Here is a 16,088-nt window from a genome sequence, read left to right as displayed (position 1 = left end):
CAAAGCTCAGGGCATCGGGGGGAAGACATTGACATGGATAGAAAACTGGTTGGCAGATAGAAAGCAAAGGGTAGTGGTGAATGGGTGTTTCTCGGAATGGCAGGTGGTGTCTAGTGGGGTGCCACAGGGTTCGGTATTGGGACCACAGCTGTTTACAATTTACATCAACGATTTAGATGAAGGCATTAAGAATAACATCAGCAGATTTGCTGATGATACTAAGCTGGGTGGCAGTGTGACATGTGATGAGGATGTTAAGAGAATTCAGGGTGACTTGGATAGGCTGGGTGAGTGGGCAGATACTTGGCAGATGACATTTAATGTGAATAAGTGTGAGGTTATCCACTTTGGGAGTAAGAACAGGAAGGCAGATTATTATCTGAATGGTGTAGAGTTAGGTAAGGGAGAAATACAAAGAGATCTAGGAGTCCTTGGTCATCAGTCACTGAAGGTGAATGAGCAAGTGCAGCAGGCAGTGAAGAAGGCTAATGGAATGTTGGCCTTTATTACAAAGAGAATTGAGTACAAGAGCAAGGAAATCCTCTTGCATTTGTACAGAGCCCTGGTGAGACCACACCTGGAGTATTGTGTACAGTTTTGGTCTCCAGGGTTAAGGAAGGACATCCTGGCTGTAGAGGAAGTGCAGCGTAGATTCATGAGGTTAATTCCTGAGATGTCTGGACTGTCTTACGCAGAGAGTTTAGAGAGACTGGGCTTGTACACGCTGGAATTAAGGAGATTGAGAGGGGATCTGATTGAAACATATAAGATTATTAAGGGATTGGACAAGATAGAGGCAGGAAATATGTTCCAGATGCTGGGAGAGTCCAGTACCAGAGGGCATGGTTTGAGAATAAGGGGTAGGTCATTTAGGACAGAGTTAAAGAAAAACATCTTCTCCCAGAGAGTTGTGGGGGTCTGGAATGCACTGCCTCAGAAGGTAGTGGAGGCCAATTCTCTGGATGCTTTCAAGAAGGAGCTAGATAGGTATCTTATGGATAGGGGAATCAAGGGATATGGGGATATTGATAGTAGATGATCAGCCATTATCTCAAAATGGCAGTGCAGGCTCGAAGGGCCAAATGGTCTACTTCTGCACCTATTGTCTATAACCAAGGTAGAACATACAAGGTAAATGGTAGGGCACTGAGGAGTGCAGTAGAACAGAGGGATCTGGGAATACAGGTACAAAATTCCCTAAAAGTGGCATCACAGGTAGATAAGGGTAGTAAAGAGAGCTTTTGGTATGTTGGCCTTTATAAATCAAAGTATTGAGTATAACAGTTGGAATGTTATGGTGAGGTTGTATAAGACATTGGTGAGACCAAATGTGGAGTATTGTGTGCAGTTTTGCTCTCTGAATTACAGGAAGGATATTAATAAGGTTGAAAGAGTGCAGAGGAGGTTTACAAGGATGTTGCCAGGACTTGAGAAACTGAGTTATAGAGAAAGGTTGAATAGGTTAGGACTTTATTACCTGGAGCGTAGAAGAATGAGGGGACACTTGATAGAGGTATATAAAATTATGATGAGTATAGATAGAGTGAATGCAACCAAGCTTTTTCCACTGAGGCTCGGGGAGGAAAGAACCAGAGGACATGGGTGAAGGGTGAAGGGGGAAAAGTTTAAAGGAAACATTGGGGGTCTTCTTCACGCAGAGAGTGGTGGGAGCGTGCAATGAGCTACCAGATGCAGTGGTGAATGTGGGCTCACTTTTAACATTTAAGAAAACCTTGGACAGGTACATGGATGAGAGGGGTATGGAGGGATATGGCCCAGGTGCAGGTCAGTGGGACTAGGCAGAAAAATGGTTCGGCACAGCCAAAAAGGCCCAAAGGGTCTGTTACTGTGCTGTAATGTTCTATGGTTCTATGACAGAAGAATCTGCATAAGAAGGGTATGCATTCAGGTGCGGATGGGTCTCACCTTGAGGCCTGTCAGACACCAGTTCATGAACTTTCTACTCAATCGGCAAAACTGAGTGAGCTGTCGATCTCCAATTGGTCACTGCCAAGGAAAAGAACATCTCAATGGCTATTTTGCATTGCATTCCTGCCTGGTGATTGGCTGATTAGATATTTGCAATGACGAGCAAGTGTATCTAATAAAGTGGCCACTGTGCATCTGACACAAATTTGCACCACTAATGGCCACACCTAGTCCATTCTCCTCAGCTTCCGTCTTCTCCAGTTATTTGCCTTTACTCATTTCACCACCCTTCCCCAAGTTTCCCCAAACTTGTGGTGACTCAAGAAATAAAAAGTCAGAACAGACATAACTTAATTATTTTTATTATCTTAAATATGATACTGTATATAACAATATAGTTAATATAATTGAACAATCAATTTCAAAATTACAAAGTCTTATTATTCCTCTTCCTCTCTTCTGTTCAGCTCGGCAGAATCTACCGCCACCTCTTGGTAATCCTTCTCTAGCAAGCCCATGTCCTCCCGAGCGTCTTGGAACTCTTCCTCCTCCAGCCCCTCGCCCACGTACCAGTGGATGAAGGCCTGCTTGGCGTACATCTTGTCGAACGAGGTTCAGCCGGGTCCAGGCCATGGAGATGGCGGTGGTGCGTCTCCCCCTCCGTAATCTGTATAGGGTCCGTAAACTTGCTTTTAAGGATTCACTGCCTCGCCTGGATCCTTGCTTCGCCTCGCCTCGCCTGGAGCCTTACCTTCACTGCGGTCATGTTCAACCACCAGAGCAAGATAAGGATCTGTCTTTCATTGTTTTGAACTGTCTCTGTGTCCACGCCTTCGCTAGATAGGTCCGGCCGCCTGCCGCTACCTTGAGTTGGGAACTGTCTCGTCATATTCTGCATTCTGTGTAATGAGTACTGGTCCTACATCCTGTGCCCAAGGAGGGGTCCCGGCTCTGTGTTCTGTGTAATGAGTCCCGGCCCTAAATCCTGTACCCAAAGAGGGGTCCTGGCTCTGTGTTCCATGTTCCTGTGTCTCCCTTGACCAAGGCTCTGCGTTCCTATCTCTCCCTCGACCAAATCAAGGCTTCGGGGTCTCGTCCCATCCTTGCCACGTCCAAGAACCTTGTCCTGTCCAAGCCACGGCTTTGTGTTCTCATCTTGTCTTGTGCCTTGTCCAGCCCAGGAGTACCTTGCCCAGCCCGGTGCTGGGGTTCCCTTGTCCTGTCCAGGACTCTCACGTCCAGTCCTGTCACCTCTCCTCATCCTGTAGCCATGTCTTTTCCTCGCCTAGATCTGGAGTCCGAGCCCGAGTCAAGACCCAGGTTCTGGGTCCTTGTCCAGTCTCTGGCTCGGAGTCCAAGCCCAGGCTCTTAGTCCCCAGTTCCATGTCCTGGTTCCCTATCCTAGCCAGGTCCTAGCCCAGGCCTGGAATCCTTGTCTCATCCACGGCCTGTGTCATGTCCAGTGTCGTTTCTTCCCCACTTCCCTTGCTTCCTTCTCACGCCTAGACCTGTTCCTGGTACTTCAGTGTCTGTGTCTTTCATTTGGGTCCGCTCCCACGTCATCCCTATGACACAAACACCAAACCTCGCCAATCAACTCCCTCACACAAAAACTGAAAGATCGTCCATACGGAAACGTCAGATTGAACATCAAACCCCAAACCCCCAATCTACTCCCTCACACAGATCTAAGAGATCGTCCACAGGGTAATGTCAGATTGAACATCAAGCACCATAAACCCCTATTTTCCTCCCTCACACAAGAACTAACATCGTCCAAATGGAAACGTCAGATTGAACATCAAACCTCCCCAATCCCCTCCCTCACAGAAATCTAACATCATCCTCAGGGAATTGTGAGATTGAACATAAACCTACCCCAATCTCCTCCCTCGGACAAAAACTAACAGATCGTCCACACGGAAAGGTCTGATTAAACATCAAACCCTCCCTATTCCCCTCACTAACACAAAAGCTAACAGATCGCCGACACGGCAATGTCAGATTAAACATCAAACCCCAAACAACCCCCAATCTCCTCCCTCAGACAAAAACTCACAGATCGTCCACACGGAAACATCAGATTGAAAATCAGACCTCCACACTGCCCTCCCTAACACAAAAACTGATCTTTCACACCGTAGCTTCAGATTATACATCAAACTCCCCAAGCCCCTCCCCCACACATAAAATAACATATCGTCGAGACGAAAACGTCAGATTGAACATCAAAACTCCTCAATCCCTTCACTAAACAAAAACTAACAGATCGTCCACACGGAAACGTCAGATTGAACATCAAATCTGCTCATTCCCTCCCTCACAGTAAAACTAACAGTTCCTCCACACGGTATCGTCAGATTCAACATCAATCCCCAAACCCCCAAATCTCCTCCCTCACACTCTGCTCGTCCCCAGAATAAATACAAATGGGGAAAAAAATCGCAACTAGACTAGCGATTATTAGGGATCGCATTGATTGCGTAAGATTGAATGGTCCGAAGATTTATCGAGATGGGCGCTGCTGCTGCAGTAATGATTGGAGGCTGGCGGATGATCGTAAAGAGGATTAAAATGCCACGAGAATGCACGTGTAAACTGGATGGTCCTTTTCACCCGCGGGGGGTGGGGGTGGAGCGGGTGGTGTTGTAGAACCTGGGGGTCTAGGTTTAAGATGAAAAGGTAAAGTGGCTCTGAGGGGCAAATTTTCCACACGGAAGTTGGTGGAGATGTGGAACGATGTGCCAGAACAGGCGGGTACCATTACAACAATGAATCTGCACAGGTCCATGGTTAGGAAGACTCTAGAAGGAAATGCTTTGCAAGGATAAGGACCGGAATCGCGGCTGCATTGCTGGCAATGAAGATAATTATGTTCGAGGTAATTGCGTGACGCCACGCGCCGGAATTTGAAGAAGAAATATCCTCAATGATTAGAATTAAAGCTGGGTAAATGGCAATGAAGTATGAAGCAATGTTTGAAAGGGCTGCAAAGAGATGGATAGAGAGGCTCCTTAGCAGGTGATTAGCAGCGGTGACTCGTTCCCTTCGCCACCGTTTCCCAAGGAATCACAAGCCCGCTTTTCCGCTCAGTGCGCCCTGCCCTCCCATCGCCGGGTCGTTTTGGATCGCCTGGAGTTTGGAGACACGCGGTACGTTTCCATTCCCCGGAGATCGCTCCGCCTTCCCGTCCCCGCTCCCGCGCCCGGCACTGTGGATGAGCCTGAGACGAAACTCCGAGTTTATTAAGGGAGAGAGACATCTGAGTACAGGTGACGCTTTTGGAAGTAAAGGATTGTGCGACTAAAGGGTTCTGAGACTAAAGAACCAATTAGTCTGAAGCTACTAGGTGATATTTGATCTGTTTGAATCGATGTGGATTAATAAAGAATGCAGATGTTGGGTAAACATATTGGCTGGTGTATTTTAACTGGAGTTACATTTAATTGGTTGTTTGAATCGATGTGGATTAATAAAGAATGCAGATGTTGGGTGTATTTTAACTGGAGTTGCATTTAATTGGCAACAGTTTGGTGACGCATGGTTTAATTTGGTGCACTGAGGTGGGGGAGGGGCTGGAGAGCCATCCGCTGAATTGTTCAGCGTTTTCCACAACGGACCAATCAGCAACGGGCACTATCGAATTTTGGGTGTTGCTCCCCACGGAAACCGGGGCCCCTTTGTCCTCTCTGTCCAATCACAGGTCGAGTGAAAGCCAACGTTCATTTCCGGGGACTATAAAGGGGCCGATTGGCGCTGCGCGTCGCCACTGTGAGAACTGCTCGAGGAAAGCGAAATGGTGAGAGCGCGCGGGAGAAACATCGGAGGCGCGCGAGTGCGGGGCACCGGGAGCGGGAACGGGAACCGGGCAGTGAATGTCTGCTGGGACGAGAAGGCTGAGTGAACCCGGGGGAAATGGAAATGTACTGCGGGTCTGTAAACTCTGGGAGATCCAAAATGACCCGGCGATGGAGGAGGAGAGCGCACTAAGAGAATGCGCAGGAAAAGCGGGTCTGTTATTCCCAAGGAAACGACTGTACCAGTGGCGAAGGGAAGGCAGAGTGTGTATGAATTGCAGAGGTGGGTGGAACAGACCTGCATCGTTACACCTTGGGACGCTCCATTGAGTTAATCCTGATTGGATAGAGTTTAGTGTGCGAATGGGGCGAGGGCGCTCTGGACAATGGCATCTGGAGATATGTTGGAATTATTATAGAAATATCTTGGCAAACAGATCGGGAGTGCACTTCTGGAAAACGATTCCCTTTTATCTTAATATCATATGTTGCCTTCCCTGCAGCGCGAGAGTATCTCAGTCCACGTCGGCCAGGCTGGGTGCCAGATCAGCAACGCTTGCTGGGAACTGTACTGTTTGGAACACGGCATCCAAGTGGATGGACAGATGCCGAGTGACAAGACCATCGGAGGGGGCGGTGACTCCTTCAACACCTTCAACTGGACGGCGGCAGGCAAGCACGTTCCTCGGACCATCTTCATCGACCTGGAGCCCACCGTGGTCGGTAAGGCCGGCGGGCATTGAACTCTGATCTCGCGCTGACTTAACAGAGACTGTGTTCAATTCGCCCGTTCTCTGCTTCCTCTCTCCCCACACAGATGAGGTCCGGACCGGCACCTACCGGCAGCTCTTCCACCCCGAGCAGCTCATCACGGGCAAGGAGGACGAGGCCAATAACTACGCGTGGGGCTACTGTTCCATCGGAAAGGAGATCGTGGACCTGGTCCTGGATCGCATCCGGAAGCTGGTACTACAAATCATCGTCGGGCGCCCCACGCTCACCTCTCCCACTGTATCCCATACCGTATGCGTCTCTGAGTTCTGCTTCGCAACCACAACTCACCGGCTGGTCCAGGATTCGCAATGTCGCAGCTCCCGCTTGCAGAGAAACTCATGGCACAATCTCCCTCCGTACCGGGAACCTCTTTTACCTTTCCTTTGAAGACACTATCAAAACTCAGCCGTTCTTTAACCCGTTTCCCTCGTTTCATCCCGTAACGGATATTTCACCTTCTGCTCGCCCACACGGCAATTCCACGCCCATTACGTTCCTCTCGTCCCCACCCCGCTCATCCAGTTGTACATTCTCTGCCCGCAGGCGGACCAGTGCACGGGGCTGCGGAGGTTCCTGGTCTTCAAGGTGAGACCCATCCGCGCCTGAATACATTCCCCGTATGCAAGTTTCTTCAGTCTGCCCGTCAGCGAGTTGTGTTCGCTTCACGAATAGGCAGGCACCAACTGAGCAATGGCATATGAAGTGGAATTACTGTAGTTGGTTGGAATGAGGTTATAATTGATGCAAATTTACCTCCCACAGGTGGGCATCAACTACCAGCCCCCGACCGTGGTGCCCGGCGGCAACCTGGCCAAGATGCAGCGCGCCGTCAGCATGCTGAGCACCACCACCGCCATCTGCATGGCCTGGACCCGGCTGAAACTCAAGTTCGACAAGATGTACGCCAAACGGGCCTTCGTCCACTGGTACGTGGGCGAGGGGCTGGAGGAGGGAGAGTTCCAAGACGCTCGGGAGAACATGGCCTCGCTGGAGAAGGATTACTAAGAGGTGGCGGTAGATTCCGCCGAGCTGGACAGAAGAGAGGAAGAATAAGATCTCGTGATTTAGAAATTGATGGTTTAATAAAGTCAATAAAGGTGGTTAAGTAATGTTTGTTCCGATATTTTATTTGTTGGGTTTGGAGAACTGAGATAAAGTTTGCCGGTTGAGTAGAAAGAGCAGCGACTCGCGGTAGTTTTGTCCAGCGGCCAATCAGCGTTCAGGATTGATCGGCAACAACAAATTAAAATGCGGGAGGGGCTGTCGGAGCTACTGTCGTGGGAGTAGACACAGTCAGAGTGGGGATCCAGAGGCTTTAGCTTTACCAGGCTTCAGTGAGAAGCTTGACTGAGAAAAGGCGAAAAGCAGTGGGTAGATTTCAACAGCCTTTGAAATTGCTTTTCTTTCTCGATAGTTGAATGCTTCTGTTGCGGTATGTGGCAAGGCAGGGAGATCTCCAGTTTCCCTGACGATTGCATCTACGAGAAGTCCATCCAGCAGCAGCTTCTAACACTCCGTGCTAAGGAGTTGGAGCTGGAGCTGATGAAATCCGGACCATTCGGGAGGCTGAAGGGGTGACAGATTTTTTCCCCAAAAATATACTTTATTCATAAATATTACAAAATAAAATTATTACAGAAAAACCATTCGTTGACTCTAAGTCCTTATTCAGAAAATAAAGTTCTTTACAATAAATCATGCGTTGACTCCCAATCTTTAGTCAAGAATAAAACATCAACCAGTCGTTGGCTCCCATTCCTTAACCAGCTAAGCCTTTCCACACTTTCAACCACTCATGTAGCACTATGTCGGTTCATCTTTTCACACCATTGTTGAGGGGTATAGTCCCCGCCACCCTGCAGGAGACGAACCTGGAAATTGAAATACCTTTATTGTCAGTGCACAGCACAATTTGTCATGCAGCAATGCAGCGAGAATGAGTTTGCAACGCTCGTACTCAATGCTATAAAACAACAAATAAAATAAATAAATAAAATCAAGTAACCAGCCAGTACATGCAATGTACAGCAGGACAAAAGCGCAACTCAGATGCATGGCAGCCATAACACCAGTATTAAAAGTAGCAATGTAACAGATTTATCCATGATGCTTGATCGATTGGTTCAGAGCAATTATAGCTCTGGGGAAAAAGCCATTTTTCAATCTGTAAGTATGGGCATAGAAAATCTTATAACGTCTGTCAGGTGGAAGAAGTTCAAACAGATTATTGCATGGGTGTGTGTTGTCCTTACAGATGCTTGTAGCTTTCCTTAGGCAGCGTGAGCTGTAGGTGTCCTCCAGGGCTGGAAGCTGCGTCCCGATGATCTGTGTGCTAGAGACGACCCGCTGAAGTGCTTTCCTGTCAGCTGCTGTATAACTGAGATACCACACAGAGATGCAGTATGTTAAGATGCTCTCTATGGTGAAGCGGTTAAAGGTCACCAGCATCTTTTCAGGTAGACTAGCTTTCTTCAACGTCCTGAGGAAAAACAAACGTTGCTGTGTTTTCTTAACTACTGTTGTGGTGTTAGTGGGCTATGTAATGTCTTCCGAGATGTGAATTCCCTGAAATTGGACACTCTCTCCACTATGTCTCCGTTAACGTAGACTGGAGCGTACTCGTCATCCCATGACTTTCCAAAGTTCATAATCAGCTCCTTAGTTCCTTAAACTGTTGTCCTTCCCCACCGGGCCTTTGCGGTGGCTGCACCAAGTTTGAGTGCGTCCCTGAGCACATCGTCCTGCAGCCGAGAATGTGCCAGTCGGCAGCATTCTCCCACGGAGATCTTCACGTGCTGGAAGACCATCACGTTTCGGGCCGACCAAAGAGCGTCTTTCACCGAGTTGATGATCTGCCAGCAGCACCGGATGCTGGTCCGTGTGCGTCCCCGGGAACAGCCCGTAAATCAGGGAGTCCTCGGTTACGCAGCTGCTGGGGATGAATCTCGACACTATCCCTTCCATCCTCCTCCACACCTCCGCGAACTCACAGTGTGCAAAGAGATGGGTCACCGACTCCTCCTCACTGCAGTCCTCACGTGGGCAGCGGGATGTGGAGATGACATCCCGGGCGTACAGGAGGAATCTGACGAGGAAGCTCCCTCTCACCGCCAACCAGGCGAGATCCTGGTGCCTGTTGGTGAGGTCTGGCGATGAGGCATTTTGCCAGATGTGCTGGACGGTCTGCTCAGGGAGGCAGTTACACCCAAGGTGCCGGACATGGAAACTGGGTGACTGCCAGGAAGGGGAAAGGCTTTAAACGGCCAGTGTAGAGTAACTTTGTGGCCACGCTGCTCAACAACAGGTACACTACTTTGGATGAGGCAGCAGAGGAAAGTCGCAGCGGCCGGGTCTCTGGCACTGGGTCTGGCTCTGTGACTCAGAAGGCAAGGGGGAGAAAAGGTGAGCTAATGGTCATAGGACATTCGTTAGTTCGGGGAACAGAAAGGGGGAACCGTCGACGAGAATGAGATTCCTGGATCGTGGATTGCCTCCCAGTGCTAAGGACGGGACATCTCGGGTCGAGCCCTCGGCGTTCTTATGTGGGAGGGTGAGCAACCAGAGGACGTGGTCCATGTAGTTACCAATGACATAGGTAGGAAGAGTCATGAGGTTCTGCAAACTGAGTTCCGGGAATTGGGTGCAAAGTTAAAGGGCAGGATCTCCAGGGTTGTCATCTCAGGATTGCTACCCGTGCCATGTGCTAGTGAGGCTCGAACTGGAACGATTATACAGTTTAATGCGTGGCTAAAGAGTTGGCGTGGGGTGGGGGCATAAGGATTTTGGATCATTAGGCTGTCTTCCAATTAAGGCAGGAGCTGGAATGGATGATTTGCACCTGAACTGGAACAGGACTAATATCCTAGCGGTGAGGGGTGGGGGGGGGGGGGCGAGCGGAGAGGAATGGTTTAAATTAGAGTTGCAGGGGGATGGGAACCAGAGGGCCAGAACAGTTAGCGGAGAAGTTGTGGAGACAGGTGTTGTTAAGAACTCAAAGTTTGGAATCAAAAGGTTGAGCAGGGTGCAACTTTGACAAGGTCCCGCATGGGAGGTTAGTTAGGAAGATTCGGTGGCTAGGTATCCATGGTGAGGTAGTAAATTGGATTAGACATTGGCTCAATGGGAGAAGTCAGAGAGTGGTAGTGGAGGATTGCTTCTGAGTGGAGGCCTGTGACTAGTGGTGTGCCACAGGGATCAGTGCTAGGTCCATTGTTATTTGTCATCTATATCAATGATCTGGATGATAATGTGATAAATTGGATCAGCAAATTTGCTGATGATACAAAGATTGGAGGTGTAGTGGACAGTGAGGAAGGTTTTCAAAGCTTGCAGAGGGATTTGGACCAGTTGGAAAAATAGGCTGAAAAATGGCAGATGGAGTTTAATACAGAGTTTAATAAGTGTGAGGTATTGCACTTTGGAAAGACAAACTAAGGCAAGAACACACAAGGTAAATGGTAGGGCACTGAGGAGTGCAGTAGAACAGAGGGATCTGGGAATACAGATACAAAATTCCCTAAAAGTGGCGTCACAGATAGATAGGGTAGTAAAGAGAGCTTTTGGCACATTGCCCTTTATAAATCAAAGTACTGAGTATAAGAGTTAGAATGTAATGGTGAGTTTGTATAAGGCATTGGTGAGGCCGAATTTGGAGTATTGCGTGTAGATTTAGTCACCGAATTACAAGAACAATATTAATAAGGTTGAAAGAGTGCAGAGAAGTTTTACAAGGATGTTGCCAGGACTTGAGAAACTGAGTTACAGAGAATGGTTGAATAGGTTAGGACTTTATTCCCTGGAGCGTAGAAGAATGAGGGGAGATTTGATAGAGGGATATAAAATTATGATGGGTATAGATAGAGTGAATGCAAGCAGGCTTTTTCCACTGAGGCTAGGGGAGAAAAAAACCAGAGGACATGGGTTAATGGTGAAGGGGGGAAAGTTTAAAGGAAACATGGGAGTGGTGCGAGTGTGGAATGAACTGCCAGATGAAGTGGTAAATGTGGGCTCACTTTTACTATTTAAGAAAAATTTGGACAGGTACATGGATGAGAGGTGTATGGAGGGATATGGCCCAGGTGCAGGTCAGTGGGACTAGGCAGAAAAATGGTTCGGCACAGCCAAGAAGTATCAAAAGGCCTGTTTCTGTGCTGTAATGTTCTATGGTTCTATGTCCTGAGCTGTGTATATTTCAATATTGTAGGAAAGGTCATGACCTTAGCAAATGGGTCGACACATTTAGGGCCATAAAACTGTGCAGCACAGAAACAGGCCATCCGGTCTATCCAGAGCATGCCGAAACCTTTTAAACCGCCTTCTCTACATACTCCCATCAACCTGCATGGGGACCATAACTTTCCATACCCCTACCATCACTATCCAAGCTTCTCTTAAACATTGAAATCGAGCTCGCATGCACTACTTATGCTGGCAGCTCGTTCCACACTCTCAACACCCTCATATTCAATTTAAATGTTTCACCTTTCAACTTTAATCCGTGACCTCTAGTTGTAGTCCCACCAATCCTCAGTGGAAAAAGTCTGCTGGCATTTACTCTGTCTACATCTCTCATCAATTTGTACTATCAAATCTCATCCCAATCTTCTACGTTACAATGAATAAAGTCCCATCCAATTCAATCTTTCCTTATAGATCAGGACCTCCAGACCCGGCAACATTTTTGTAAATTTTCTCTGTACTCTTTCAACCTTATTTACATCTTCCCTGGAGGTAGGCGACCAGATCTGCACACAACACTCCAAATTAGGCTTCATTAACGTCTTCAACATAGCATTCCATCTCCTGTACTCAGTGCTTTGATTTATCAAGGCCAATGTGCCCAAATCTTTCTTTACGACACTAGCTACATGTGATGCCACTTTCAATGAATTGTGGGCCTGTATTCCCAGATCCCTTTGTTCTGCCGTACTCCTCAGTGCCCTACCATTCACTGTGTAAGACCTACCCTGGTTGGTCCTACCAAGTACAGCACCTCACACTTGTCGGTATTAAATTCCATTTGCCATTTTCAGTCCCTTGTTCTAGATGATCCAGATCCCTCTGCAAGCCATGATAGTCTTCCGCATTGTCCACTACATCCCAAATCTTAGAGTCATCCCCAAATTTCCTAATCCAGTTATCATCCAGATTGCTGATATAGGCGACAAGCAACAATGGACTCAGCACTGGCCCCTGCAGCACTCCACTAGTTACAGGCCTCCAGTCAGAGAGGCAGCCATTCATGGCCAATCTCTCTCTTCTCCCACAAAGCCAATGTCTAATCCAATTTGCTACTTCATCTTGGTTTTATGGTATTGTATCCACGGTGCATCTTGGTTGGATGGACAGGTCTGCCTGCTCAATATTTCGGGGTTCCATTGTTTTAGACACGACAGAGCCGGGGGGGGGGATTAAAGGAGGAGGAGTGGTGTAACTAGTCAGGGAAAACATCATGGCAGTGCTCAGAAAGGACAGATCAGCAAACTCATCTACTAGGATGTTATTGTTGAACTGAGGAATACAAAAGGTATGACCACATTAATGGGGCTAAATCAGATGCCACCCAACAGTTCTAGGGATTGAGAGGAACAAATTCATGAAAAGGTCACAGACAGCTGCAAGAAACATAAGGTTGTTATAGTAGGTGATTTTAACTTTCCATATACTGACTGGGACTCCCATACTGTAAAAGGACTGGATGGGAAAGATCTTGTGAAATATACTTGGGAATTTTTCCTCAATCAGTATGTAGAAATCCCAACGAGAGAATGTGTGACACTTGCTCTGCTTTAGGGCCAGAAATTTGTGCAGGGGAGCACTTTGCATGTAGTGATCATAATGCCATCAGTTTCAAAGTAAATATGCAATGAAGATAGGTATGGTCTGCGGGCTGAGACTCTAAGTTGGAGAAAAGGCCAATTTTGATGGCATCAGAAAGGATCTGGGAAGCAGAAGATACTGATATGATGAGGGAAGCCTTGAACACCGCCAGAGATGGCATAATGGGAGGTAATCTAAAACCTGTCCCAAACAGAATGTCCAGAGTGTTTAATTGTCACGGTCCGGTCCATGAAATTTGCATTCAGGTTCACGGTCCGGTCCATGAAATTTGCATTCAGGTTCACGGTCTGGTCCATTGTTCCTTATTCCAGGTTTTCCAGTTTTCCCTTGTTCTGTTAGGTGCTCTAATTGAGGCACCTGATTCTCATTTTGGGCTGGCTACGTAAATAGCTCCTGGGTTCAACTTTATTTGCTGGGCTGTGGCTGGGGTGTTGTGGGGGGCATTCTGTGGGAATATCGACTGACAGCCTGTATAGGTTCGGAATGATATTCATACACGGTTCCTTACAAACTCCGATAGGATGGCAGGGAGGGAGACTGATGGTGACAGCAGCAGCACAGAGTTTGAGTGGGAAGAGGAGGGGAGAGGGACTAAGAATAGGAAGGTGATGGGTTGGAAGAGAAAGAAAGGAGGTGGGTCTAGTGTAGGTGTATCAGAAAATGAGGGAAGAGAAGTTGAGAAGGGCCCAAGGGCAAAATTGCTAAATGTAGTGGTAAGATTTGAGGGGGAAGGGGGAGTAAAGAAAATCAATATGCTTAATCTAACAAAAATAATCAGAGGGCAAGTAGGGGCAGTGAGCCATGAGAGAATTTTAGGAGATGGAAACCTGCTGATAGGATGTAAAACTAAAGAGCAGATGGAGAAGGCAATGGAGGTGACTAATGTTGGGAAAGTCAAAGTGTCCGGGGTTGTAAGAGTTGGAGCACAAAGGGTCAATGGTTGCAAGGGGGGTGATCTCCGGGGTTCCCCTCAGTGTTAATATGAAGGAGCTAGTGGAGAACTTAAGGGTGAGGAATAGTTCAGTGAAGAGTGTGAAAAGAATGACGAGGGGAGCAGAGAAAAGGGAGACTGAAACTGTTCTGGTAGAATTTGAGGATAAGGTGCCTCCAAAGGAGTTATATTTTGGATTTCTGAGATACAATGTAAGAGAATATATACCAAAACCTATAAGGTGTTTCAATTGCTAGGAGTTTGGGCATGTGGCCAAAGTGTGCAAAGAAAAGAGAAGATGTGCAAGGTGTGGTGGGGAACATGAATACGGAAAATGTGGAGAGGGAGTGGGACCAAAGTGCTGTAATTGTGGAGGTAACCATAGCGTACCATACTGGGGATGTGAAGTGGTGAAAAAAGAGGTGGAGGTGCAGAAGATAAGGGTGAAGGAAAATATCTGATATGCTGAGGCAGGACAGAAGAAAATGAATGAGGGAGGATGTAGCAAAGAGCAAGTGGCAGCTAAAGAAAGGCAAGGTAAGAAGAATGCATGGGTAGAGAAGACCTTGGTGACCTTTATAGCAGGAGTGGTAAATGCAACTTGTGAGATCAAATCTAAAACTGAAAGGATTCAGATTATTGTGAAAGCTGCAGGGCGCCATTTGGGTATGATAGGGTTAAAATGGGAAGAGGTAAATGATGAACTCAAGGTACAGTCAAGTCAAGAGACAGTATGTGTGGGTTGATATTACCAATAATGCTACTTCTTCAATGGAATGCAATAAGCCTGATTAGTAGTGGACAAGATTTCAAGCAGTTTATAGCTAGTAGGAGAGAAAAGTCAGATGTTGTGTGTATCCAGGAGACCTGGTTAAACCTAATTTGGATTTTGTTTTATATCATTATGAGGCAGAAAGGCGAGACAGAAGGGGGGTGGGGAGGAGCAGGATGTGCAACTTATGTAAAGCAAGGTATTCCTTATAGAATACTAGGTATAGCAAGTGAACAAGAGTATGTGGTAGTAAAAGTATGGGCTGAAAGGAAAGAGTTGGTGATTGTGAATTATTATAATCCATGCCAAAGGGTATAGGTAAACAAGCTTGTGGAGATAGAAGGGCAGAATAGTAGTAACGTTGTTTGGTGTGGTGATTTTAATGGACATAATGTACTATGGGCGAGCGACAGAACAGACATCAATGGTCAAGTAATAGAGGAGTTGCTAGATGAGAAGTATTTAGTGTGCCTAAATGATGGCAGTAGTACTAGAATTGATGTTAATACAGGTAAGGAATCTGTGCTTGATATTACATTAGTGTCAAACTCTATTGCATCAGTATGTGAGTGGTTAGTGTACCAAGAAGGAACTGTAGGGAATAATCATTACCCAATCTGGTGCAAGATAAATATTTCTGCCTCATTGGTCAGGAAGAATATAGGTGGGAAATGGATCCTTGAAAAAGACAATTGGGAGAAGTTTCTGGACAAAAATAATAGATATCTAAGTCAGGTCAATGAGATGGACATAGAAACACTTGACAGCATATTAAAACAAGCTATAATATCAGCTGCATTAGAATCCATACCTAAAAGTAAAGGAGGAACAAAGAAGAGAGTAATAAAACAGTGAGATGATAATTGTAAGGAAGCAGTGAGAAATAGAAATAAGGCCTTTAAATTGGTTAAAAGAACTCATAACTTCCAACATATGATTCAGTACAAACAAGCTCAGGCAGTAGTAAGGAGGACAATCAGACATGCTAAAAGGACGCACTGGAAAAAGTATTGCTATTCAATCGGAAACACAACCCAAGTAGGGT

At 46.9% G+C, this 16,088-nt stretch overlaps 1 protein-coding gene across 2 annotated transcripts; it reads left to right on the top strand.

The window, feature by feature from the left end:
- Nucleotides 1–4,533: 4,533 nt before the first annotated feature.
- LOC140716673 (tubulin alpha chain-like) lies at nucleotides 4,534–7,990 on the top strand. Of its 2 annotated transcripts, XM_073029493.1 has the most exons (5): nucleotides 4,534–5,728; nucleotides 6,230–6,449; nucleotides 6,544–6,692; nucleotides 7,263–7,426; nucleotides 7,915–7,990. In XM_073029493.1, exons 1-5 carry the CDS (start codon nucleotides 5,726–5,728, stop codon nucleotides 7,916–7,918), a joined length of 540 nt encoding a protein of 179 aa, XP_072885594.1. In that variant the 5' UTR covers nucleotides 4,534–5,725; the 3' UTR covers nucleotides 7,919–7,990. The 2 variants fall into 2 exon arrangements, with proteins under 2 accessions (XP_072885594.1, XP_072885593.1); XM_073029492.1 differs by lacking the exon at nucleotides 7,915–7,990 and having other exon boundaries at nucleotides 7,263–7,570.
- The last annotated feature ends 8,098 nt before the right edge of the window (nucleotides 7,991–16,088 follow it).

The sequence above is a fragment of the Hemitrygon akajei genome, chromosome 26 (assembly GCF_048418815.1).
Source record: "Hemitrygon akajei chromosome 26, sHemAka1.3, whole genome shotgun sequence".
Lineage (NCBI taxonomy): Eukaryota > Metazoa > Chordata > Chondrichthyes > Myliobatiformes > Dasyatidae > Hemitrygon > Hemitrygon akajei.
This window is presented reverse-complemented; position numbering and strand designations above follow the sequence as displayed.